Raw genomic sequence first — 26,481 nt, forward strand, 5'->3', positions numbered from 1 at the left:
GTTTGTTTGTTTGTTTGTTGGGTTTCTCTCTGTTAAAAACACTCAGAAACGACTGTGTTGTATTTGCTGCTATATAAATAAAGTTGAATTGAAGATGAAAAGTTGAATTGGGTCAAATTTAAGGTCTCTTGGATTTACCATGTAGGAAGTGTTCAACACGAGAATTTCACAGTTAACGCCAAATTGCGGACTTCCTGTTGGGTTTCGACGATGGTTGTCATGACATTTTTGTGTGGCTTGACGTGCTGCATTTGTCTACCAAATGTCTTGGACATAGATGAAACATGTTAAACGTGTTGCTCATGGAAGAAGTTACAAATGAGAATACAATATAGGGGGCACTATGGAGCAATTTTACCAAACACCTGCGCAATATATAAAATGATATGATCCAGACAAATATACATTTTTACGAAGGTTTGAGCACGCTGAGGCAGTCAAAAAATGCAGCAGTTTGCGCAGTACCACAATAAAGTAGAATAATAATATTAAAAATCATATTAACTTCTTGCTTTCCAGCTCTGCTTGGACCCTAAATAAACGGGCTTCGAGGATAGTAATCTTTGCTTCTTGCCACTGAGGCAGGCACAATAATAATAAAATTAAACTGCCGCCTAGGACAGTAATCTTTGTGCCTTACCACTAAGGCAGGCACAATAATAAGCAACACAGAGGACGAAAACCTTAAAAGTAGCACACATACCAGTCGGCTGTTGACGTGCTCTGTGAGCTGCAACGGGGAAGAAAACAAGCGTCCTCAGTTGCTACGGTACCTGATGCTGTTGCTAACGCTGATCCTCAGACGTCCCGAGACCTGCCTGTGATTTCAATGCTCACGACTTAGACAAAACGGACATCGTCCCGCCGTTACCGACACTACTGCGGGGCGGCGAGCAATGCATACGGGGCACTCGCTTCGGCAGTCAGTCAGCGCAGAGCTGGAAAAGCCTCATCCATCACTTAAGAGAAATACAACTACATGCTAACTTTCGGTAGCCATTAAACTGGGTCATGGAGGCTGTTGGAAAAAAAAAAGGTGTGTTCTCGCGAGAAGTTGCAAATCTCGCCACCCTGACGACGAACATTTCGAAATATTTACAAGTGTAAAATGAAATCAAACAAATATAGACGATGAAACTTGTTTAAAAAAAACACAGATACAATACTATTAATAACAAAATAATTGACGTGTATTTTCTCATGATGGATAAATTCTCGGGGCGGGACTCTCGTCCACCGTAACCAAGCAACCGTTTGAACACCTCGAAAGAAAAACCCCCATAACGCTTTAAATCTGATAATAAACTTTGAAAAAATTAATATGACACAGTTAAACACAAATCTCGTAACGATCTTTAATGTCTCGCACACCGGTTTCCGTCCCGTGAATATCGTTTGAATAAAACGAGGCGGAGTTGGCTTCGTCCCCTTTTTTTTGAATCTGCTGTTTTTTTTTTTCCTCCTGCCCTTTGAACGGTCCATGGTGCCTTGCGTCAGTTTGTAACGAATTTGGTTCGACGGCACAGTTTAGGCGCCATTTACAAGATCGAGTTTTTCGAGCAGTACAGCGACTCGGAATGACACGGGAATAACGATTTTTCCACGGAATATAGTCGCCTGGTTTTGGATCGACGAATTCTTTCTTTTAGCGAAACCGTGGAAAAGGAAGACTTTGACCAGCTCGCGCGCAAACCGCGGAAGGTACTTTAGAGACATTTTAACACGGAGTTAATGACTGGGTTCCGTCTATTTGCCGATGGTATAACGTCAAGTTTCCAGGCGACATTTAGTCTTAACTCAACTTTTGACGTTACATATTCACTGAAAATGATCGGGGCAGCGGGATGCAGTGAAAGCGAACCACTTTTAAAACTTTATTTTACGTGAATATCACCGTACAGTAAAAAAAAAAAAAAAAAAAAAAAAAGCTCCAGCTTTGCGAGCCACTATCCGCTGCATTTAATTTCTCTTTATCCTCAGCACAGGTAAACTCAAACTTCTTTCGGCGAACGTCAGCGTTGATTTGGAGGTCGAGGGTTTTTTTTTTTTGTTGTTTTTTTGTTTTTTTTTCTAAGGGGTTTGACGTCGCAGCTCCGCCGCACGGGGTGAAGTTAGCCCGCCGCGCTAGCTTTAGCAGGGCTGTGTGATTTGGCATGATAGTTAGCCACATCAGCTAACCTAACGGTAACATCAGCTCGGTGTACATGTGGCAGAAAAAGTCAGCGTTATGTGCTTGTTATCCAGTCATAACCCCCCCACTCCCTCCCTCCACCCCCCCACTCCCTCCCATTCCCCCCGTTCTCAGGTTGCTCTCCCGGCAAAAAAAAACAAAAACGCACGTGTAATTATAAAGTTAAGTTTAATCGGATCACTGGACGTTGTTCACCAATTACCTAGTTATACCGAGCTGCGTCTGGAGCACCACCGCCCCCAAACAACAAGTCGAGATGAGGGTTGATGTTAGTGTCAGTTTGAGAGACGTCGATCGATGCGGGACGCTGCGAGACTGTTGCTGCGTATATTCAAACACTGATCATGTAACATGGGCTAGCCCACAAAGCTATGGGGAGAGACTTCAAACTATTTGCATATTAACTGTTTTGTATTTGTGGTTTATTTTTTTTGGTTTTCGAGCTTACTACCCGTTTCACTTTTTAAAAAATAATAATAAAAAAAAATCGTTATTGAAACCATCACTGGACGATTCCATTCATTATGATTTTTTTAAACTATATTTTTGGACGTAATTTTCAAAACAGCATCTGGTTCTTTACAGTCACCATGCAGAATGGCAGCTTCTTCTTTTTTTTTTTTCCTCTTCCCCCTTCCAGATATTTCGATTGCACTCTCTTCACGTTATTATTTAATCTGTTGGAGTGAAACGAGAGTTCTAAACAGTTGTAGATGGGCGGCAGTGAGATGTGACTGTGGTAATGATTAAAGCCTGACAAGAGCAGTTTGCGTGTGACCGACCAAAAGTGGAGTTGAGAAGATTGACAGGCATAAAAACCACTCATGGATATTCCTTCTTTTTTTTTTTTCTTTTTTTTTTTTTTTATACCAATGAAACCCCCCCTTCAGATTTCAAATCATGCCACCTAAAAGTGCGAAGAGCTCCACAGCGTCGTCCAGGCCAAGAGGGAAGGGGTCGCAGCCCCGGGATGACTCCGGAGACGAGTTGGATGTCCCCCCCCAACAAACCAGCTCCAGCAGCCAGGAGGAGGCACCGCCGACAACTGGCAAGTAACAAAAGCCTTGTTTTGGTGTCTGTGAATCTAAATAAGTTCTCCTCTCAATAGCTGGTGCGTAGTGCTGGGTTGGTTGTGGCCAATTGGCACAGCTGAGAAGTCTTTTTTCTTTTTTTTCTTTCTCTTAAATCTTAAGGCGTTGTTAGAATAGTTGATGTATTAGGGTTTTTTTTTTTCCCCTAAAGTGCCAGTCATCAATAAAATAATTTCTGAGATGATTTTTTTGGGGGGTGTCGGATCGACTTCTTCCACGTTTTTTTTTAATAATTTTTTTATAACCCCCCTTCAGGAAACGAGGTAATTTTTTTTTTTTAATTTCTGATTCCGAGTTGTTTTGTGTTATTGATTATTACAACGTGTTTCTTAGAACTTGATATGAAACGATCTGAACGCTGAGGGCTGAAGGTAAACCCGGGATGTTTTGGAGCGTTTATATTGTGTCGGAAATGCCTCATTGTGTTTGTGGATCAATGGATTTAATTGACGAAAACCTCGCGTCCCTTTGCTTGTTTATGCTCGTGTGAGCACAATAGATTTGGGATTTTGGGGAGAGGGTGGGGGGGGGGGGGGGGGACAGGTCGTTGCGGCTTGGTGTGATGGCAATATCACCGCGTTTTACCGTTGTGTGTCATTAAAGCTCGTGTCTGTGGTCCCACTACAGTGGCGGGTGAGTGAGAACGTGCCGCTGATGATTCGAAACGCGCACTTTTTTAGTTCGTGATCGTCGAAATGAATGTGGCGCATCTACTTGGTCGTACCAACGCGTTTTGGATAATAATGTGCTCACGAGCGGCCATGGTCTCTTCCCTCTTTCTCTTAAAGTTTCTCAGGACAAAGGGGATGATGGGGGGAAAAAAGTGTCAACTTTCTTGTGAGTCGTGGTTTGACTGCTGTTGTAACTTGCTGCTTGTTTTGCTTGTTGTTGTTTTTTTTTTTTGTTTTATGGAGGGGGGGGGGGGGGTGTAACTCCTCCACCCCTCCCCCCATGCCCCCACTATACACCCCCACCCTCCCTCCCTCACCACCTGAAACGACTCGCACAGTGGAATAAAAAGAAAGAAAGTTGTATTTCTCTGTGTGTGTGCTACAGATGCGTCTCAGGGGGAGGCTGCCGGGGCGGCGGATAACCGAAGTTTGGAGGAGATTCTCGGCAGCATCCCTCCACCCCCGCCCCCAGCAATGACCAATGAACCGGGCGCTCCTCGCCTCATGATAACGCATTTAGTCAATCGCAACTTTAAGTCGTACGCAGGCGAGCAGATTCTGGGGCCTTTTCACAAGGTACGACCAAAAAAACCTGCCTGTGACCTGTCATCCCTACTGGGGAAATACTTGCTTTTCTCTCTTGTAATAAGATCATCGTTTGTAATGCAGCTGAATCGGGTTTTTTTTTTTCCTGTCATTTTAGATGATGTAACAGCATTCATATGTCCCTGATGCATTCAGGACAAATTGTTATTGACGCTATATATTTTTTTTAAATTTTTATTAACACATTGAATACTCATTTTACTCCTGTTTTGATTTAGTGAGTGTATCTTCAGTGTAATCCTGTGGTGTGCTTAGGACTGTTTTTCACTGCCCCTTTTGCTGTGAAATATGTTAAAAAAAAAATTATCTGCTGCTTATTTTTTACGAGATTCACATACATACATTTTTTCTCTCTTGTTTTGCCTCTTTCCCAGCGCTTTTCCTGCATCATTGGTCCAAATGGAAGTGGGAAGTCCAATGTGATAGATTCAATGCTCTTTGTATTTGGATACAGAGCTCAAAAGATCAGATCGAAAAAGCTCTCGGTTCTGATTCACAGCTCTGATAAGCACAAAGATGTGCAAAGCTGTACTGTGGAGGTGCACTTTCAAAAGATTATTGATAAGGTATATATATATATATATATTTATCTTTTTTTTCTTCTTCTTCTTCCACACAGTTACACCCATGCTACAATAATCTGTATGCAGACCAATTTCTGAAGAATGATCAAGAACAGATTTTTTTTTTTGTAGAAAGACCTGTAGTTTGTTTTATTTAATTTTTCTAGACACAATATTATCGCATCAGTGACTAAATGCAGACTGAAATCAGTTCTGAAACTTACTTCTGACACCCACACTTGCCATAGTCTATTCATACTGTGCTCGATGTGATTCTTCCATTTCTCAACATTTTTAAATGTCGATTTAGCGATGAGGCTAAACTCAGCTGTTAAAAAAAATAAAATATATAATGTAGTTGACAAATCTGATCTGTTCATTTGGATGATAACTGACTTTGAAAACTGTTCCGACTGTAGTTTAAAAACTATTCTAGTTTCCTTACTTCATCTGTTGCAGGGAGTGTGAATAAGTTTTGTATTTTCTGCAGTAAAACGCATACAAGCCTACTTGTTTACTCCTATAATTCAAGTTATTTAAAATCAAGTTGTTGAAGCCAATGCCGAAACTCATAAAACTTTTGTCAGCTACACAGTCTATCATTTGTAAAGAAAAAAAATATATAAATATATCTGACTGGTGTACAAGAACCAAAGTGATTTGACTTGCTTTCATAAGCATATTTTTTTTTTTTCGGATCATGACATGAGATTATTTCAAATAATATCTGAAATATTACTTAAATTCTTCAAGTGTGGGGAAAAATACATTCAGTGTGTATGAAGGTTTTTAACAAGGTCAGTGTAGAGCTGTTGTTTCCTTTTTTTTTAAACTAAGCTTTTTAATTGTTTTCACTCTGGTTAGGGGGATTTTTAATGTAATTTTATTTTATTTTCCCACCCCTCCCTGACCATCTGAATCGATTTGTCAGTACCATGAGTGTGATAGTTTGATGTGTGGAGCTGTTTGAGCCTCTCCTCTGAGCTGCGCTGTCTTCTGCCCCTCCCCCCCCCTCTGAGCCAGGAAGGAGATGACTACGAAGTCATCCCCAACAGCAAGTTCTACGTTTCCAGGACCGCCAACAAAGACAATTCCGCAGCCTACTATATCAATGGCAAGAAAGCCACGTTCAAAGAAGTGGGCGCTTTACTCCGAAGCCACGGTATTGACCTAGACCACAACCGATTTTTGATCTTGCAGGTAATTATAATTTTCTAAGTGTTTTTCTTTCCTTCCCTCCCCCTCCTTTGCTCTGACCATCCCATTCTGTTGCAGATTTTCTTCCCTTTATTTTTTTTTTTAACTCATTTCTCAGTCAAATGTTTCATAAAAAGCTTTGAGTCATGCCTGTCTGTGGGAATAACCTGTTGCACTGGAATTGGAAAGGAGAGGATGAGCCCTCTGCCAACCCTTAGACTGCTATAGCAGCGCATCATGGTTTGAAACAATGTGGAAAAGGTGCGAACCATTATTTGCTGCTTTAGAATTTTAAGGACAATTTTCATATATTTTTGTTTTTTATTTTTTTCAATCCACACTTGGACCTTCATGTGGGTGTCCATGCAGTCGAACAGCCCACTCAGATTTTGCAGTGGGAGGATCTTTGATGAGGCAGGCCCACCAGTGGGGGGGGGGGGGGGACACAGGTTGGACTTTCTCTTCCCCCTCCTCTCCTATGTTGCCTGCCACGCTTTAGCAGCACGTAAATATTGGCGTGTGAGAACAGACCCCAACCCCAATATTGGCAGTGCTGCTTCAGTGTGACAGGATCAAACACCCTCCATTACCATGGCTTTTTTTATTGCTTCAACAGTTTTAATTACTTCGTCTTCTTTTTCGTGTGTGTGTTTTTCAACTTCTTCTTTTTTTTCTCTTAGTTTCTCACAGATTTGATCTTTATTTAGCTTTTGAGTCCAGACCAGTTCACAAGTTACACCACTTGTGATTGTAGTACACATGTGACACATCCATCATTACTGATTAACTCGAGGCATATGGGGGTGATAACTCCCGTCCGTGGAGAGCGAAAAACCCGATGGGCTCTTTGCTGTTCCACTTAAGCTTTTCATTTTTATTTATATTTTTTTCATACTTCTTGGGAAATATACAAGGTTCTCAATTGAACAATTTATTTGTGCTTCTTGGCTTTTTCTTGAGAACCTTGATTCATGTGTGTGCATGTCCATTTCCACTGTCTGTGGACGCCTCTGCCTGTGACATGGCAGCATGACTATGGGAAGAGGCTCGAGCTTGTTCTCCAAGGTCACTTTTCCAGGCCTCTGGCCGAGGGGAAGCTGTCTATTCTGTACACTGGTCAAAGGACTGGATGACCAGGGATTACCCCCCTCCCCCCACAATTCTCTGCAGACTTCTCCTTTCTTTCAAGTATAGAAGTAACATGGGCAGACTTTGTTTTTACTGTTACAGAAATTAAAGTGAATTCAATATGTTATTCCTTTTTTTTTTTTTTTTTTTTTAAATCATTAACACATTTTTAGTTAAACTGGACTTTTCTTGTCTGACGACATTTAAGTCTGTTTATTTAAAATATTTAAAAATGAGCACACTGGATAATTTTCCCTGAAGGTAAAAGCAGTGCACTGGTGTAATGTAACTGCAATCATTTGTACTGTTGTTAGTGTTTTTTTTTAAACCACTGTGGATTTGAAACATATCATTTTACTAAAGCTTCGGAGGCTGGAGCGCTTCAAGCATTAATATGTTGAATATGATGAGACATCCTTTTTTTTTTTCATTTATAGATAGATTAACACGCATTGCATCTACATGTGTGTATTTTTAAAATTCAATTATAATTCTACTTTTTGTTCATTGTTTATCTGCAATGAAAAGTACGAAGAACTGTTAAAAAAAAAATAAATAATAATAATTCTCCACACTCTTCATTACAAAAGGTACTTGTGCCATTTTTAATAATAGCAGCTAAAGGCTGTGGAATGGGAAGAATAGAATTAGATGTCCAAAGTGTCCACAGCCACTGTGTTTGCTCCAGTGTGTGTGTTTTACAGTTTTCCGTTGGATGAGCTGCACGCATGTGTTGTGCTGACATGTTGTTCTGGGCTGAACTCAGGGCGAGGTGGAGCAGATTGCCATGATGAAGCCTAAAGGTCAGACGGAGCACGACGAGGGCATGCTGGAGTACCTCGAGGACATCATTGGCTCCTGTCGCCTGAAGGAACCGATACACACCCTGTCCCGTCGCATCGAGCTCCTCAATGAGCAGCGAGGCGAGAAGGTAGAAGACGATTTGGACTTTCTAAGACTCGCAAAAATAAAATCAAAAAAAAATACAGGTCATTTTCTATTAAACCAGTGATGTTGCCACTTGATGTTAAAAGTTTGGTGATATTTTCTAAACTGCCCCAGCTGAACAGAGTGAAGCTTGTGGAAAAGGAAAAAAATGCTCTGGAGGGTGAGAAGAACAAAGCGGTGGAGTTTCTCACCCTGGAGAATGACATCTTCAAACACAAGAGTCAACTCTGCCAGTATTATGTGTGAGTACAATGTCATCTGTTCTGTACGCGAAAAACGAAACAATAAAAACAAAAGACTGTAGTGGGGGGAGGGGAGGGGAGGGGGGGTTGTCTATTTTAAGAACCTCTCGAGAGCCGCACGACATGCAGTGTGAAATCTCGGCGCTTTGTTTTATAATCTCGTTTTTTTTTTTTTAACGTTTTATTGTCCGTTTCATCCAGTTAATTTCTGATTTGGTTCCCCTCCATTCTCTCCACCATTAGTTCCGATCTGCAGAAGCGTGTGGTCGACAGAGAGCAAGAAAAGCAAAAGATTCTGGAGGACAACAAAGAGCTGTCCGAGAAAAACGCAAAGATATCGCAAGAGATGGAGAAAAAAAACCAAGAGCTCAAAAATGTGGAAAAGTAAGAATAAATTTTTTTTTTACCTTTTCTTTTCTTCCCTCAGTTCCTCCCCTCTGTTAACCAATGTGACTTTCTAAGTTTGAATTCCTTTTTTCTGTGGTTGTCGTCTTAACTTATACTCTGTTTAAAAGACCAGAAATGACTGGTATTTATTTTGAAAAGTTACCATTATAACTTGGCATTCTTTCAAAATGTCGTACATTAATCTCCCTTTCTTCCATTTCCATAGTTTATTTTTATTTATTTTTTAATGTGAGTGCACACTTCCTGAGCTTTAGTAAAACGTTTCCTGGGACTCTATATTCTTTACCCCTTTTGCACATAAAGATTATCATTATATATATATTTTATTTTTTTAATCTTTAATGTATTTAATTTGATTTATCTAGTGCTGCTATTCATATTCTCTCCCTGACTCGAATGTGCCCGGTTAAAAATGTGCCGTTGGTCCACCAGGAAAGAAAACAAGATCAACAAGTACATTGAGACCCAGAAGGAGAAGTTCACCCAGCTGGACCTGCAGGATGTAGAAGTGCGTGAGAAGATTAAACACTGTAAGAGCAAGAACAAGAAGCAGCAGAAGCAGCTGGAGAAGGACAAAGAGAAGGTGTGTTGTCCACCCTTCCACACAGTTTAATATCCTGCAAACAGTTTTGATTGTGTCACTGTGTCCACGTGATGCGGTGGTGCAGCTCGCCTTCGCTAAATAAATGTTTAAAAAAATAAATAAATAAAAATTGTCTTTTTAGAACTACAAGGTTGCATTAATTAACCAAGAGGCATTAGCTCGTGTTTATTTTGTCTTGTGGTCAACCAAGAAGCATGGGCTTAAAAATAGCATTTCTTTTGCTTATAAAACACACAGAGCTGTTGTTATAAAGACTCTCGTCAAGGCTTTACAGAAAACCTACATAGATATTTAATATTACGATCTTATCCGGGCCACCTGTTTGAAGTTTTGCCTTGATGCCCCCCATCATTTTATTACTTTATATGTTACAGGTGGATCCGGTGTTTGTTTAAAAACAATGATTCTGGTTCCTCTTTCTGTGGTTGTGCACCGGTAACTTGCCTTAGTGAGCATCGATTCAACAGATAGGAATTTATAGAAGCTAACAAAAAAAAAACCCTGAAAATCTAGATTATATTTTTTAAGTTCTGAAGATGATATAAAGTTGTGTAAACTCTAAAATGCCACCCTTCCTGTAAAACAAATCATTTCCAAGCCTGAATAAATTTGTAGAGTAACTACAGAAAGCATACATTTTATTAGTATTTTTGTGTGACTATCGTTTATATGTGAATTGTACGTTCTGTAATTTATGACTAAATAGAGCAGCAGCGTCACAATGTGTAAAGATTTTTGTTTAAAAGATTTTTGAGATTTTTATGGCTGATAGAATTGAGTTGCTTATTTTGTTTCTTAATGAACTGAGATGGCAAAATATAGGTGGGGGGGGGGGGTGTAAAATGATTTTATATATGTAGAAGTGTAAAGTGAGATTTATGTCTGGAAGTTGTCTTTGTCCTAAATTAGCCACTAGGGGGCTGTGAAGTAACACAACTCTATGGTTAAACGGGCCTCTTTTATATTGATGGCCTTCCTCTCTGACTATTGTTTCTGCAGTCAGGCCTATTGGGGAATTTTTATTTATTTATTTATTTTTAACACTCCTAACTGTAGGAATGTCTTTTTTTTTATTTATTATTATTATTTTTTTATTTACCTCTGTTCTGAAAGGCTACAATGGCTGGGCTCTGGAAACATCTTTCGGGGGGGCGGTGGGGGTGGGGTGGGGGGTGGGGGGGTGTCTGGGCAGAGGCAGGAAGACCTCTGGGGAGTAGTGTTCTGCTGTGTGCTAGTCAACTATGGCCTGGCTTGAGTAACACTCCCAGCAGCCACATTCACATTTCACCCACAGTTAACCCTACAAAACATATATTTTACACACACACACACACACACACACACACACACACACACACACACACACACACACACACACACACACACACACACACACACACACACACACACACACACACACACACACACACACACAGAGCACTCCTTTCCTTGTCTCAGCTGTGCCCAGAAGTAGATTGTTGCAAGTTTCTAGTTAATTATAATTGTGTGATTTGGTCCACTTTTTAGTAATTGTCACTGACAATAATAATAGATCTTACAATAAGTGTGTGTGTGTGTATCGTCACTGATCTTTTAATCTAATAAGTTAAGGGCCGTTGCTCCGTGTGAAGTTTATGATAATTAAGACCAACTTCTGAGCATAATTGATTTCATGTCGCCACTGTTGCTGAGAATCCACAGTTGGACACGCCTCATCTCTTTTCACACACATTTGTCCTGTCTGGTTCATTTCTGTGGGTTGTTTCTTTCCTTTTTCAATAGCTGGAGGAAGTGCGGCAGGTACCAGCCAGCAGCGAAAAGGCCATCTCTGAGGCCACAGCGAGCAAAGAAGAGCACGAGAAGCAGAAGGTGAAAGAAGAAGAAAAACTTAAAGATGTGATGGAGAGCCTGAAGGAAGAGACCAGTGGCTTGCAGCAAGACAAAGAGGTGTGTGTTGGCATCGCAGTTAATTCCTTTGTTTTGTATATTCTGCTCTGGGGACACCTTGGTCAGGCAGGGGAAGGGGACTGGGGAGACAAACATCAGTCTTTAAGTTTTGATCAACCTCTCTTTTGGTTCATCTTTTTCCTCCAGAAACAAGAGAAGGAGCTCTTGGAGCTCAACAAGTCTGTCAATGAGACCCGCTCTCGTATGGACCTGGCTCAGTCGGAGCTCGACATTTACCTCAGCCGCCACAACACGGCCCTGACGGCGCTGAACACGGCCAAGCAGACGCTCCAGACGACCACGGACACGCTGCGAGAGCGCCGCGCCGCCGTCAAAGACCTGGAAGTCAAAATCCCCCAGAATGAGCAGGAACTCAAGAAGGTCCGACCAAACATCAGTGTGATTACGCGGGCAGAATCGACTTGAGACGCTCCACATTCAGCTCGTCTAGTGTCTCCAGATGGAATTGCTTCTCTTGTCTCCTGCAGGATGAGAAAGAGCTGGAGCAGCTGGTGAAGATGGACAACGACACCAGGGACGTGGTGAGGAACTTGAGGCAGAAGGTGGATGAAGCCAAGAGCTCGCTGTCCTCCAACCGCAGTCGGGGGAAAGTCCTGGACGCGCTCATGCAGCAGAAGAGGAGTGGCCGAATTCCTGGCATCTTTGGACGATTGGTAAGCAGCTGTTTTCACATGGCAGGATTACACAGCAGAAGTTAAATTTGACACTTCCACTGTCTGCACCTCAGCTCCACTCTCACTATTGCTAAAGGTTAACGGGTTTGCGAAACTCAGATCAGACGTTTGCTGTCGCGACTGAAAGGCAGAAATCCACAGTAAAAAGTGTTAACGTGTCATTGTGCTCGCAGGGAGACCTCGGCGCCATCGATGAGAAGTATGATGTGGCCATTTCCTCCAGCTGTGGCGCCCTGGACAACATTCTGGTGGACACAATCGACACGGCTCAGAAATGTGTCACATTCCTCAAAGAGCAGAACATTGGCGTGGCCACCTTCATCGGTCTTGACAAGGTAAAATGAAGACAATTAGGTCTCATTTAGTTTACAGTGATTTGTTTTAGTGCACATCTTCATTGTCTTTATTCACTGTTAGTTCTATATCGCCTGTAAAATACAACAGAATGTCTCCTGTTGTCGCAGATCCACTTCATCTTTTCTCCCCCCCCCCCCCTTATTGTTTTGCAGATGAAAGTGTGGGAGAAGAACATGGCTCCCATTCGCACCCCAGACAACAGCCCCCGCCTCTTTGACATGGTGCAAGTGAAGGACGAACGTGTGCGCCCGGCTTTCTACTTTGCCCTGAGGGACACCCTGGTGGCCCAGGACATGGAGCAGGCCACGAGGATGGCGTTCCAAAGAGAGCGGCGCTGGAGAGTGGTCACCCTGAAGGGGCAGATCATCGAGATGGCCGGTGAGCAAAACACCCGCAATCGAATGTGTTCTCTCCCGGGGGGGGACCGGTTTTTTAAAGGATTTATTAAGACGTCATCTCAATAATGTGTTTGTTCTCCAGGAACGATGACCGGAGGAGGAAAAGTGATGAAGGGCCGAATGGGTTCATCGATTGGTGCCGAGCTCTCCCAGGTGGAGGTGTGTTCCACACACACACACACACACACACACACACACACACACACACACACACACACACACACACACACACACACACACACACACACAACCTTGTATCGAGTTATGCGAGTCATATCACACAGCATCCGGTAATAAAGTTAAAACACTAAACAATCTGTAGGACGCACTAGTCATGAATGCAGCGACGGCAGTAATGGTATTGGAAACGAGGCCTATTACATAATGTTTATTGCTCTTCGAATCCACTGCACACTCCAGTTCCTCCGCCGTTTGTCATCTCAGAAAATAGTCAAAACACCCTGTAAACAGGATATTTCAACCAGATGCAACTGGAACATAAAAATATACTTCTATCAGTTTTAAAAAGGATGGCTCAATTCATTTTATTCAGACATATCTACAGGAAACAACTGTACTTATTCATTCCCCATAACACCAATATTCTCGAAATGTTTACAAAGTATACTAAGGTGCAGAGCGAGCTTATTAAACCTGTTTGTATCTCTTATATTCAAAGTCGAAGCACAACTTAACAAACAACAGCAATACGTCCATTGACGGTGAAAACCCTCAGAGAAACGTTGCATGACATGATACGTGTTATTCTTGCTGTGAGTCTTTAAATCTTCCCCAGGAAGCGGTCCTGAGCAGCTTTCTGACTACTGCTGTCAGACAGTCACCACGGCGAGCCCCCACAGTACGAAACGTGATGGTTTTTGCGCGTGTTTTTCTGCAGCTCGACCAGATGGAGAGCAAGCTGAACGAAAAGGTGTCGACGCTGCAGGACTGCCAAGAGAAACGGCTGCAGCTGGAGGAGAGCGTCCAGCGCCTGCGCCCGCAGCTCCGGGACATGAGGAACACCTTGGAAAAATACACCAAGAGCATGACCGTACGTTGTTCTCGCGCGCAGCGTTTCTGTGTCCCGGGTTCACTGGCGCGTGGCGTTTTAAACAACCGGCCTTCCAATTGCTACCGGGAGCTAAAACGTGGCGCCGCTCGCTGGCCGGGGGGACTTTGGTGCTTTGTGAGTTTCTCTTATTTAGGTTGTTTGTGTGTTTTTGTCTTTTGTCCAGAGTATGGCTGACCAGGAGACTAGCTTGAAAGTTCAGATAAAGGAACTTGAAGCCAATGTGCTGGCAGCTGCCCCAGACAAGGCCAAACAGAAACCGATGGAGAAGAGCCTGGAGGCTTTCAAAAAAGGTACGAGCCTCCTCCAAATGGTTGGACGATTTTTAAATAACTTGGATTCCTGTTGTACTGTGGTCATTTCAAATATTAAAAAAAAACAAATTGTTCTTTATTGTTCGATGCTGAAGTGTCTTTGTGCTCGTCTCTCAATCAGACTACGAGGCTGCGTCCAGCAAGGCCGGGAAGGTGGAGAACGAGGTGAAACGGCTCCGCAACCTGATTGTGGACATCAGCAATCACAAGCTGAAGGCTCAGCAGGACAAACTCGACAAGATCAACAAGGCGCTGGACGACTGTTCCTCCACCATCACCAAGGCCCAAGTGGCCATAAAGACAGCCGACCGGTGAGGAGACGATTCGTCTTTAACTCTTCAGCCACCATTTGAGTTGCTGGTGCAGTCGTCGTTCCGCTCAGATGAATTATCCGGTGACAGCTGAGTAATGAACAACGGTGGTCTGTGTCTGATAGTGAGTACTTATTTCGCTGATGAGCGATTGTAATAACATCCTTTGTCATGGCTCAAACACAGAAGTCTTATCTGGTTTACCGTTTGTCTTCAGACACACTGTCACTGTTGAACCACGAGAAAACGATGAATCCAGCGGAAAATGTGCATCGCTGCACCAGTTTTGTAGTTTGGATCGTCCCGTGTGGGGGTGAATCACTGCTGCTGGCTGCGTGCTGCGTCGACCATTCGGGCTTTAAGAACTGCTCGGCTCATTAACAACACAGTAACGCCATCGCCCGGAGACACAGAGAGGTCCAAAACGTCTCGTGTTTGAGGACAGTTCAAGTCCAGCGATCGCTGCAAAACGCGCTGTAGTAGTGCAACACGGGAGGCTTGTGCGTCGGCAGTTCATATCTCAGACGTCCCCTTTCCTGCCGGGCGCTTTATGCCGAGTCGTGTCGTCTCGGTGTGAGTGACGGCCTCGGTGCCGCAGTCCTGTTAAAATTAGTCTTGTTAAACAAGTAGTATTTATGAGCGCCTTTAAATCACAGCGTCACCCTCACAGAGCCCACCGACAGCAGGAACACATGCAGATTTTTGATTTATTTTTCCTCATACTGGACACAAATCTAGCAATAATCCAACATTAACGCTTTTCTTAGTATACATGTCAGTTTTTTTTGTTTTTTTTCTTCCTAAACAGAATGCATGACCGGCTTCATTTCCCACCAGGAAACAAACAGTGAAATGTTGAAATGAGAAAATAGTGTGAGTGAAACCTGTTCCTCGGTTTATTCGTGTCACCTCGTGTTGTCTCAGTGGACACACGGTGACATGACCTTGTGTTGTCTGTACACACTGGGACACACCGCCTGGAGTGTATTCTTACTCCGTACAGCTCAGGAGTCTGCCGCCTGGGTTCGTCCAGCCACGTGCAACACTTTAGGTTATGTTATGTATTGCTGCACGGCAGACGCTCATTGGAAGGCTTTGTTGAGAACGCGAGTGTCCTGACCTGCAGTGTTCCCGAACGCATCGCGTTGCAGGCAGACGGAGGGCCGGGGCGTCTCGCGCTACTACGCTCGACTGAGGAGTGTCGTGGTTTATTTGCAGAAACCTGAAGAAGTGCGAGGAGAGCGTGGCCCGTGTGCAGGCTGAGATGGAGGAGAGCGAGAAGTCCATGGGCGAGCTCACGGAGCAACTGAAGAAGCTGGAGGATGAAGCCGGGGAGGTCATGAAGACGTGTCACGAGGCCGAGGTCGGCACTTTGTCACTGTCAACAAACCAAAAAAAAAACTTTACTTAAAGATGCAAACGCTGAACCTTTTTTGAATAGTCATTTTTATCTCCTGCATGTAAACGAGTTAAAAGTATTTAATACCCGCTGGTGTCGTCCCGTGCTGCAGGCGGCGCTGCCCGAGGTGCAGGAGCAGCATGAGGAGGTGCTGAAGGAGATCAAGGCCCTGCAGCAGGAGGAGCACGCTCTGCAGGAGGAGTCCCTCAACGTGCGGCTCCGCGTCGAGCAGATCGAGAGCACCATCACCGAACACAACAACAAGATCAAACACTGGCAGAAGGAGGTGGGTGAGGACGGCGTGCTGGGGGAGACCCGCCGCGTCCGCTTTACTGCTCTTCTTAGAACTGGGTTTAAGTCGCATTTTGTAGTTGTGTCTTTCTATAAGCTGTCTTCTCAGGAATTTATTTTAAAAATAAAGAACTTTCATATTTAGCTAAATGACTAAATTTGCCGTAACGTGTGTCCAGGCCTCCAAACTGTCTCTCCATACCGTCGAGGACAAGCCGGCGGAGGAACTCCCCGTCCTGACTCCCGACGAACTCGACAAGATCTCGGATCCCAACGTCATCGTCAACGAGATGATGACGCTGGAGACTCGGTGTTCTCAGATGAAGCCCAACCTGGGCGCCATCGCCGAGTACAAGAAGAAGGTAAGTCCCAACGGCGAAAATATCTGCAAATATTGTCGTTGTTCAGGTGCAGAAAAGTGGTTGTTTGATGTTTCCACTCGGTTTATTTAAAAAAATAAAAACATGCGGAAATGTTTACCTGCAATTCGGCTCAACTGCGGGTTTTTCCTGGCGAGCTGCGGTGACGCTAAGACGCGGTTCGTGCGTTCGCAGGAGGACCTGTACCTGCAGCGCGTGGCCCAGCTGGACGAGATCACGGCAGACAGGGACAACTTCAAGCGCGCCTACGAGGATCTGCGCAAGCAGCGCCTCAACGAGTTCATGACCGGATTCAACATGATCACCAACAAGCTGAAGGAAAACTACCAGATGCTCACGCTGGGCGGCGACGCAGAGCTGGAGCTGGTGGACAGCTTGGACCCCTTCTCCGAGGGAATCATGTTCAGGTGGGCTGGAAGGGGGCGGCGCTCATTCAGTGCGTTTGCAGACGACGGCATAGGAAACGCGGGTCGATCCGCGGTCGCACAAAGCTAACGTCACCTTCCGATCTGTTCCTAGCGTTCGGCCGCCAAAGAAAAGCTGGAAAAAGATCTTCAACCTGTCGGGGGGAGAGAAGACGCTGAGCTCTCTGGCGCTGGTCTTCGCTCTGCACCACTACAAACCCACGCCGCTCTACTTCATGGACGAGATCGACGCCGCCCTGGACTTCAAGAACGTCTCCATCGTGGCCTGTTACATCTATGTGAGTGGAGCTGCTGAATGACAAAACACATTTCCACAGAAACAGCATGTGCATTGGCCTGTGAAAATGTCAATCAAATGTGGGACACGCCCCTTACTTGGACCGTGTGAAATGCAAAAAAATGTAACTGTTGACCTGTTTGTTTGTTTTGTTCAGCATCGGAGTCAAACCCTCGTCACACGTGTCCTCATTCCCCCTTTATCTTCCGCAGGAGCAAACAAAGAACGCTCAGTTCATCATCATCTCTCTGAGGAACAACATGTTCGAGATCGCTGACCGTCTCATCGGCATCTACAAGACGCACAACACCACCAAAAGTGTTGGAATCAACCCCAAGACCATCGTCTTCAAAGAGCACGACGCCATCACCGCTTAAACCTGAAATCTTGTAAATATTTTTTATACTGAAATGCTGCTATTCTTTATTATTGTCCACAAATAAACATTTTCCAGTGACAAGATTGTTGATTACTTCGATTGTACCAAATATGAAGTACACCAAAAGGAATATTTGCGTGAGGAAAATGCTGACCATGTACAAATGTAACGGCGGCAGTCACGAGGCGCCTGACGGGTCGTGTTCTCAGAAGTCATGAGACGGTTTGGAAGTTGTAGATTTCACGCTACGGGTACAACTGCAGTGAGCTGCAGACAGCAGCTCACTGCCGCACACAAACCTAATCTGAAAGCCTGGGCCCTAATCCCGGCTGACTCCAGGTCAGCTCGGAGTACAGCCTATTAACCTTAAAGGTCCGTTACAGTTTCAGTGTCGGAGGTCCAACATTATATTCAAAGTGTATTTCCCCAAATTCAACCTAGGTACTGAATTTCAGCTACTCTTAAAGTCCCTCTAATGAGCTCTGCTGAGAACCGGTAGGTTCTCCGCACAGTGTTGCCAGATTGTCGGTTTCCACCCAATTGTGTTCCTTGGAGAACCTGTTTGTTTTATCTTTATTCTTAAGTGCAGTTGGGTCTAATGACCTGTTCTTTACTTCAAATAGAGTACTTTAACAGTTGAGATTTGGAGTGGTTTTTGCGTTGGGTTACATTATGCTTGAAACAGTCAGATCTGGCAACCCTGGAGAAGACAGCTTTCCAGTACCGTGTGCTGTTCAGTGGATTTATTGCTAGCTTGTAGAAATGTTTTTTTTTTTTTTAATCGCACCAGTTTGAAGCAGAATCTAACCCAGGAGAGGCTCCTGAAGAAGTTCAGAGTGGTTAGTTAAGAATAGTATCTAAATACATTAGCTTGGTCGTCTGTGTTAGTTACTGGCAAGTAGCAAATGTTAGCTCCTGCTAACTTGTGGTTTTTCATAATTTACTGAATTTTTTCAGTACATCAGTAATCTTTGTAAGTTTTTAATCTCCCGATGGGAAGCTCAAGGTGAGTATCCACTACCAAAGGGGGTGGTTTTATCCCCTCGTGATGTCACGAAGGGAAAAACTAATTCGCCTGTATGAGCATGCATTCTCTAAAAAGTGGCGCAAGAGAAGACAGACTCCTGTCATGTACAGGCTATGGGGGACACATATTACTATTAGAAAAGCAGTATAAAGTGAATTTTGGATATTTGTTGTTCAAATTATGAAGTGAAGGAAGAAACCAAGAAAACCTGGACTTCAGCCGTGGTCGTTCTCCCTGCACCACCGTGACTTCACAGCCGAGTGTGGCATTTGAAGACAATAAAACATGTCGGTGACTGATGGGACATGTTTATTACCATCCATCCATCTTCGATGCTGCGTCATCCAGTTCAGGATCAGGTGGAGCTGGAGCTCCTGTTTTAGGGCTGTAGGGAGGAAACCAGAGTACCTCGAGGGAAAAAAAAAAAAGGTACTCTTTGGAGTATGAACTTACCACCTGCATTAAAAAAGAAGAATTGCAGAAATGACCAAATCTGCTGATAAAGGATTCAAAAAAAACTTTATTACATTCTTATAATACAGAAACTTGTAAAAAAAACAACCATCCACATTTCAAAGGATTTCGTTGAACGCCATTGGAAAGAGTTTTAATGACACAGCAGTAACTGTTAAAGAAAGCAGCACAGTGATAATCTGCACTGGTCCTTCAATAAACCTGCAAAGTCCAGTAACATTTGTGAAATGCAAAAAAAAAAAAAGTGCCAGATCCTGTAACTATCAGCTGCACAGGAAAAGAGCAACATCCTCAGGAGAGGTTTGGATTCTCCTTCGTTAGAGAAGGCTGAAGGCACTGAGTGGGAGCTCATTGCCGTCACGGAGGCTTCAAACGTGGCGTTACTCCGCGGTCGCTGTCGAGAGTCACCACGTTTCACTACTGTCCTGAGCTCGGACACAAGAAACGCTCCGAATACATCCAATGATAGCGTCACATTAAATAAATACAAATGAGTGCAGCAGTACAACAACAACAGAACTGGATAATTCTACATCAATCAATCTGGACAAAAGCACAAATGTAAAATAAATGTCTTAAGCATGAATATTAAATATCAGGTCTATTACAGGTCGGGACCCTTCAGATTCAGGACACAAACTAAATTTCTTTTTTTTTTTTCTTTTTTAAGGTCCGTACATACAGAGGACTTTGTTGCTAAAAATGAAATGTTCTCGTTCTTTCCACCTGCAGACTGCTCCTCCTCCAACACCACTGATGCTTCGCCAGCTTCATGATGAATTAAATTCACTCCAACTGTTTCAGCAGATTTCGCCTCCATCACAAGCCGCTTGATGTTTGCCGTTTTGCCCAAAGAGACCTGGACGGGTGGAGACGGGCTCCTCCAACTTTGGAATTTTCCGACATTTTCCATCTCAGGCATGCTGGAGCTGATTTGTGGATTATGTTCCCAAGTCGGACTAAAATCAGTTCTCAATCTGAGTGGAAACCAAGAGGCGACTGTGTGGCCAATCCAGTCTTCTGAATTATTAACAAAGTTTGAAATATTTCAGTTTATGTGGGGGAAAACAAATATATGGAAGTTTTACAATTTCAATCAATTTATGGTGGAAAATGAACTTTTCCATTATGTTCTAATCTCACTTAATAATTGAACAAAAGAAAACCTCTTTGCCAACAATTAGGATTATTGTAGCTTTCATATTTTCTTCTTTATTACAATGAAATGATAAAATCCTCTGAGGACTTTATGAAGCAGCTTCTTGTTTTATTTTCCTTTTTGTAGCAGAAACGGTAAAATGGGAATTCACGACTTGCTAAACGTTCGGGGGCTTTTAGTTCCAGTTTGGCTTCTGTCGGCGAGTCGTCAGAGATTAAATAAAGTGGCGAGCTGCCGGGAGACTGACCAGAGCTGCGAGCGCCATCCCTCTGCAGCGGTCTCCACGGCTGCGTACGCCCGCTCCGCCGTGCCGCAGACGGACGTGACGAAGCCGCTGCTCAGGCCGTGGACGATCTGACTGAACCGAGACACGAGGGAGAAGCCGAGCGACGCCCCTCCCACCGGGTTGACCCACAGTGCCGCCGCCGCCGCCACCAGCAGCAGGAGCACCAGCAGCAGCAGCGCCGCGGGGACGGCGGGCTGCCGCTCACGCCGCGGGTTCTGCTCGTCTCGGCCGCGCCGCTGCCTCCCGGCCTCCGCCTCCAGCTCCACGCCGCCACATCTGGCACAGCAGCACACCTTGGGGACCGGGGCCTCCTCCAGGCTGCCGATGGTCACGGCCGGCCAGTGCTGCTGGAGGTGCTCGGCCGCGCGCGGCGTCACCGAGAGGCTGACCGCAGAGGGCAGCGGGCGCTTCATGAACTCCTCCACTCGCTCCCTGAACAAGTGCACCTGCTCCAAGAAGACCAGCGGCGACTCCTCCTCCTCCACCGACGATCCCAGAGACACCAGGTCCAGCTGTTCCTCCTGCTCACACAAAACACATCAGACAGTCTTTCTGCACAAAGAACGGAGATTCAAACTTCACTCATATTGCAGCTTTTCAGAACAGCTCAAGTTCAAATGCAAGTAGAATTACTGACGAGGTGAGACAAGACAGGGAGACAACACTATAAGGGGACAAAGCTCCTTAGATTATTATTACTTAATGCATTTTATTTGTATTGCACTTTACATTTAGAAATCTGCTAAAAGCAACACTATAAAACATTTAAAAGCAGCAATAAAAATCAAAAGGAGCTGTGAAACAGGACACAGTTCTGTCGCTTTATTAAATGACTCAATGGTCCGTGGTGCCCTAAGATTATTGATTTGAGTGGAAAATAATCAGAATTTTAAAAAAATCTGCAGTTCCAAAAATGTCTGTCATTGAAAAGTCGGTTACTTTTGCACTTAAATAAATACAACTTTTTAAAAATCTGGAATAATTAAAGGTCCTAGATATTTTAAAAAATATATATTTATCCAAATGTGTTGAATAATATTTACTGACACTTTATTTTCATAACAGAAATTATAGAATACAATTGAATAGAGGGAAATTCCTTCAGCGCTGCTCCACATATTATGCGCAATAAATATAAAATATAAGTTTGACATTGTGAATTAAATTATGCGAAAAGGCTCATTTTTACATTACATTCTGATTTTTTAATGACACAGGTAGTTGTCTGCTGACCTCTGACCTCTGCAGATTGTATTCAGCCTGAATGAACAACCTGAACATGAAACACGAGTAAAAGTTGCTCATATCCTCGACCGTCACAACAATACAGGTTTGTGTTTGTGAAACTGCGTTAATAAGAACCAGGTGGGAAACACTGCATGTTGCATTTAAGAGAAACCAAGTCAGAGCTTCACTGCTAATTATGGAGCGTTCTCTTGTGAGCAGAGTGAATAATTCACCACACACCAACCAACACGGTGACCACATGTCCGCGATGAAGTCCATCTACACACCTGCAGCTCCTTCACTTGGTGGATGACGGGGTCGTAGGCCTGCAGCACCTCGGCGCCGGCTTTCTCCAGAGCGCCCAGGTAAGCCTGCCTCTTCCTGGCCAGCAGCGCCTCCACAGTCTGGAAGAACTGGAGCACGTCCTGTCGGTCCTGCCTCAGCAGACCCTCGCAGCGAGATTTCTCCTGCTCCAGCTGCTCGCCCAGCTCACACACCTCACGAGAGGGAGGGGGGGAGGGGGGGAGGAGAACCCAGTCAGCATTCAGCTTAACAAGTCACCATTTCACTAAACTGGAAAGGCGAAAGTAGACATTGTTCCATGCTCAGCAGGCGGAGAGCCTGAAGGAGGAAGCTGCTCCACAATCTCTCTGTGTGTGTGGTTGTCTTCAGGCAGCGGTAACGCCGCCCTGGTGGCAGCAGAGAGAACACTTTGTTTCTGGGCTCATGGGGAAAAAAAGGCCAGCTTCCATTTCTAAGGGCTCTTAAGTTTATCTGCTCATCAGTGAGTTTCTTTCGAGAAGCACTAATAGAGCATCTTCCTCTTTCTATCTGACGTAACTTCAGTTGAGTTAATGAGTGAATCGATCATTAGACCGACCAGCAGCCGGGTTACTGTGTCACAAGCTGCCACAACAATACTCCAGCTATGTACTGATCCTGTAAGTAGAAGTAGTAGCTCTGTACCTGTGCCCATCTCTCGGAGAGCGCGGCCAGCAGCTGGGACGGGCTGCGTTTTTCCCTGAGGAAGGCTGCATGCGGGTCGTCGATGGGGTGACCCCGGTGCTGCCCGATGGTCAGACACAGGCCGCAGATCAGCTGCCGGTCCTGGATGCAGTACATGTTGAGAGGCTGCCGGTGGTGCTCCTCGCAGGACGGCGGCCGCGGCTCGCTGTCACTCTGGTACTGACACAGAACGGCAGATGAGAACCAAACGAGCGACGGCAAATCACAAGATGAGAGTTTCAGAGGAACTAAAAGTGATTCGGTCCTACTTTCTCCACAATGGCCCGCAGAGAGACGTTGGTGGGCAGAGCCTCCACGCCTGCTGGGGGCAGCTCCACCACGCTGCGGCAGTTGGGGCATTTGAGCGGCAGGCGGAGCGGTCGCCAGATGGAGTAGTTGGTGGACGCCTGCAGCAGGTTGTCCAGGCAGGCCTTACAGAAGCTGTGAGAGCAGGGCAGCACTCGCGGGTCGGCGAACAGGGAGTAGCACACGGAGCAGGTGAGGTCCTCCTCCAGGTTGTCCATGACGGAGGGCCGGAGGGCCGGGCTCAGGACTGACGGGACGAAAAGCTACGAGCCACACCTGTTCCAACAAGATACGAGGACGGTGTTTAACGTCGAGGTTAAGATGATTGTGGCTGGACTGTACGAAATCAAACTATGAGTGTGATTCACTTCACCTCTCGTTGGTCAGAATGCTGCGGCTGATGAAGATATGTGTATGTATGTATAAAGACAGGCATATCGACATACTTATAGTTAGTAACTAACACTTTCATAGCCTGAAGTGAATTTGTTTAACGGTGAATAAATTCACAACCGAAACATATCAAATCACTAAAAGTGCTGCGACACGTTTACCGCAAAGCAATTCGTCATTTCTGGGTGAATGCTAAACTTCAGCATTTTTTTTCCACATATACAAAAGAACTGTTAATGACTGTCGACATCCTCCGGCAACAGAAATATATAACTCTTCTTCTTAAATCCAGTTTAAGCTTATTTTCTAATTAATCTTCATTACACTCAGGGCAAATTTAAAAATAATGAAAAATGTGTTCTACTCTTTACTTACATCAGCTTTCCAAAAATACTAATATGAAGATAAAAGTGGTAAACTTTCCAGCCAGCCGTCAGCACAGATAAAGGTGGGGTTTCAATTTGGGTCAGGAGATCGATGTACTCGTGTTCGCAGGCTGGAGAAACAGAGGGGCCGTTTATTGTCACTCGTCCAGAGAATGTCTGAGTGCTGGTCACACATTGTTGCTGTCTCCTGGTGCCGCGCCTGTCTGCTCCGAGGATGAACCGCATTGTTGGGATTTGACCGCTTTTAAACTCTGCCGTCCAGGATCCTCCATACTTTACCTGCTTGTTCTAATAACCTATGAGAAAAAAAAAAAAAAAAAAGATATTTAAATGTATCTGCATTTATTATTGCATGTGAGAGAGATGGAGTTTGTTTTCATGTTTTAAACGCAGCTGGAGAGAAGAGGTCAGCAGGATTATTTGAAGGGCACCGTGGGGTCGTCACTGGAAGAAATGAAGTAGAACACCCCTGCCTATAAGAGGAGACTGTTAGGTCGTACCTTAAAGTTGATTTGGAAGATTTTGTTTGACAAATAAGTAGACTATAACTTAATGATGTGTGAATATTCCCCGACCACATCAAGAAATATATGATCTCAACTTGGTTGAACCAGATAACTGCTAACATTCATTGTTTTAATGCAAAGTTATGAAAACCAAATGTAATTGTGTGCATCTGTTCCTGAAACAGTGAGAAGATTCCGAGGCTAAACGTTTCTGTCACCTACCTGATCCACTCGTGAATCATCATCAATACTTGTTGCAACCTTAAATCCTAATCATTTAAAACAGGAGTAAGATTACATGTTTAAGGCGTAGTCTGTGTATGTTGGGCTGTGATGCAGCAGATCTACTGAAAAACAAAGAGAACAGCCGAAAAGCAGCTCAGCTCCTGTTACAGGATCAGTTAGGGTGTGTGTGTTCTCCTCCAGTTACAGCCAGTAGCACAGTGACAATAGCAGTCCCTATGCCAGCTCCCACCCGCTCCCCAAAAAACGCATACGTTTGGCGGCCACATTCAAACAGGAACCACCAGTATCACCAGTTCATAATGGTGACACACGTACACAAGCTGCGTTCACCACTAAACTGACGGTAACTTTAGCGTCAAGATGTTAGGTCCCACTAACTTTCTCCCCCCTGAACGTCACATAACGATAAACTCTGCGTACAAATGTTTGCGGTTCACTTCAAACACGTGAAGCTTTAATCCCTTCAGCTCACCTCGCTCTCCCGCGAGCCCCAGCCACGAAACACCGCCTTTTCTTTTCTTTTTTTTTTTACAACCTCTCTCTCGCGCCTGCCGCGTCCTCCGCCACTTTAGGCTTTTGTCACATGACATAAAATGGTTGTTTGAAATGTTTTCAGTGAGAAATGTGCAGCGGAAACTCACCGTCTGCTCGCAGCAAAGTCCTCAGTCAGACGCAGCTCCCGTTTCCTGTTCACTGCCGTGTTGCCTTCAGGGACACTCTGTAAACACCCACTCCCGTCATCCGACTCAGGAAAACGTCACTTTGGTTTGTAAAAAGAACTACAAACCATCAAAAGTATTGCATTTGCATTTATTGTATTGCATTTCCCTGGTCATTTAAGATTTCAAAGTAATCATTGTGTGTGTTTTCGTAATCGGTTTATGTATTTCGGTGGATATTGTGTGCCTCTGCATATTTATTCATGTCTTTAACATGGTATCTCTATCTGCAATGTAGCTTCTTTTGTAGTTACAACAGTTTGTATTAATTCTCCATAGCTATTGAAAAAAATTAAATAAAAATATTCCAGCATTTTTCTCATTATAGTAGTTTTGCTTACCAGGGGTGTCAAACTAGTTTTAGTTCAGGGACAACAAACAGAATTATTCAACCAAACCAGTAAGAAGAGTAGTTTTCCCATACAAATTCCTAAACAACTCTAAATGTTCTCCATTGTTTCAATGCACCAAAGTTTGCATTTAATGTAACATTTTCTTGTATATGAAAAAAGTAGGATCTTAAAAGGAAAATAAGTGCAATTTCCACATTTCACTATGATCTAAGCAAACCAAGTGGTCAATTCGTAGTCATTTTCTATTGTGTATCTGTTTTATATATATATATATATATATATATATATATATATATATATCTTGTACTTGTTAGTCTCATGTTCCTTATATAGTTGTGATTGATGTTTAATGTCAGATTGCATTTTCTAGTAGTGTTCTTCCCCCACTGTGTATGGTGTGCCTAGTATCCATGTTCAATCCTCCGCTTTGCCTAATCTTGCAGCAGTTGTGTCACATTTCAAAGCACTTCAAAAATGATTTAAAGAAAAAAAATATATATTTT

The 26,481-nt window shown here is 44.0% G+C and overlaps 2 protein-coding genes across 16 annotated transcripts; one reads left to right on the plus strand and one right to left on the minus strand.

Moving 5' to 3' along the window:
• The first annotated feature begins 1,466 nt into the window (after positions 1 to 1,466).
• smc4 (structural maintenance of chromosomes 4) lies at positions 1,467 to 20,642 on the plus strand. Of its 4 annotated transcripts, XM_080459486.1 has the most exons (25): positions 1,467 to 1,701; positions 3,082 to 3,239; positions 4,339 to 4,529; positions 4,934 to 5,125; positions 6,146 to 6,322; positions 8,214 to 8,378; positions 8,510 to 8,637; positions 8,881 to 9,021; positions 9,478 to 9,628; positions 11,432 to 11,596; positions 11,744 to 11,977; positions 12,085 to 12,270; positions 12,465 to 12,626; positions 12,801 to 13,026; positions 13,129 to 13,205; positions 13,945 to 14,097; positions 14,282 to 14,408; positions 14,551 to 14,740; positions 15,959 to 16,103; positions 16,252 to 16,425; positions 16,610 to 16,792; positions 16,985 to 17,217; positions 17,330 to 17,513; positions 17,725 to 17,901; positions 20,125 to 20,642. In XM_080459486.1, exons 2-24 carry the CDS (start codon positions 3,092 to 3,094, stop codon positions 17,887 to 17,889), a joined length of 3,897 nt encoding a protein of 1,298 aa, XP_080315612.1. In that variant the 5' UTR covers positions 1,467 to 1,701; positions 3,082 to 3,091; the 3' UTR covers positions 17,890 to 17,901; positions 20,125 to 20,642. The 4 variants fall into 4 exon arrangements, with proteins under 4 accessions (XP_080315612.1, XP_080315611.1, XP_080315613.1 ...); XM_080459485.1 differs by lacking the exon at positions 20,125 to 20,642 and having other exon boundaries at positions 1,491 to 1,985; positions 17,725 to 17,970; XM_080459487.1 differs by lacking the exons at positions 1,467 to 1,701; positions 20,125 to 20,642 and having other exon boundaries at positions 3,232 to 3,545; positions 17,725 to 17,970.
• On the minus strand, positions 19,978 to 25,613 carry trim59 (tripartite motif containing 59). Of its 12 annotated transcripts, XM_080459490.1 has the most exons (8): positions 25,548 to 25,598; positions 24,434 to 24,450; positions 24,144 to 24,264; positions 23,749 to 23,772; positions 23,339 to 23,651; positions 23,031 to 23,249; positions 22,352 to 22,561; positions 19,978 to 21,358 (listed from the first exon to the last, which is right to left on the minus strand). In XM_080459490.1, exons 5-8 carry the CDS (start codon positions 23,591 to 23,593, stop codon positions 20,759 to 20,761), a joined length of 1,284 nt encoding a protein of 427 aa, XP_080315616.1. In that variant the 5' UTR covers positions 23,594 to 23,651; positions 23,749 to 23,772; positions 24,144 to 24,264; positions 24,434 to 24,450; positions 25,548 to 25,598; the 3' UTR covers positions 19,978 to 20,758. The 12 variants fall into 12 exon arrangements, with proteins under 12 accessions (XP_080315616.1, XP_080315618.1, XP_080315617.1 ...); XM_080459492.1 differs by lacking the exon at positions 23,749 to 23,772 and having other exon boundaries at positions 24,188 to 24,264; XM_080459491.1 differs by lacking the exon at positions 23,749 to 23,772.
• Between the last annotated feature and the right edge of the window lie 868 nt (positions 25,614 to 26,481).

Source organism: Lipophrys pholis, assembly GCF_963383615.2.
Source record: "Lipophrys pholis genome assembly, chromosome: 3".
NCBI classification, from domain to species: domain Eukaryota; kingdom Metazoa; phylum Chordata; class Actinopteri; order Blenniiformes; family Blenniidae; genus Lipophrys; species Lipophrys pholis.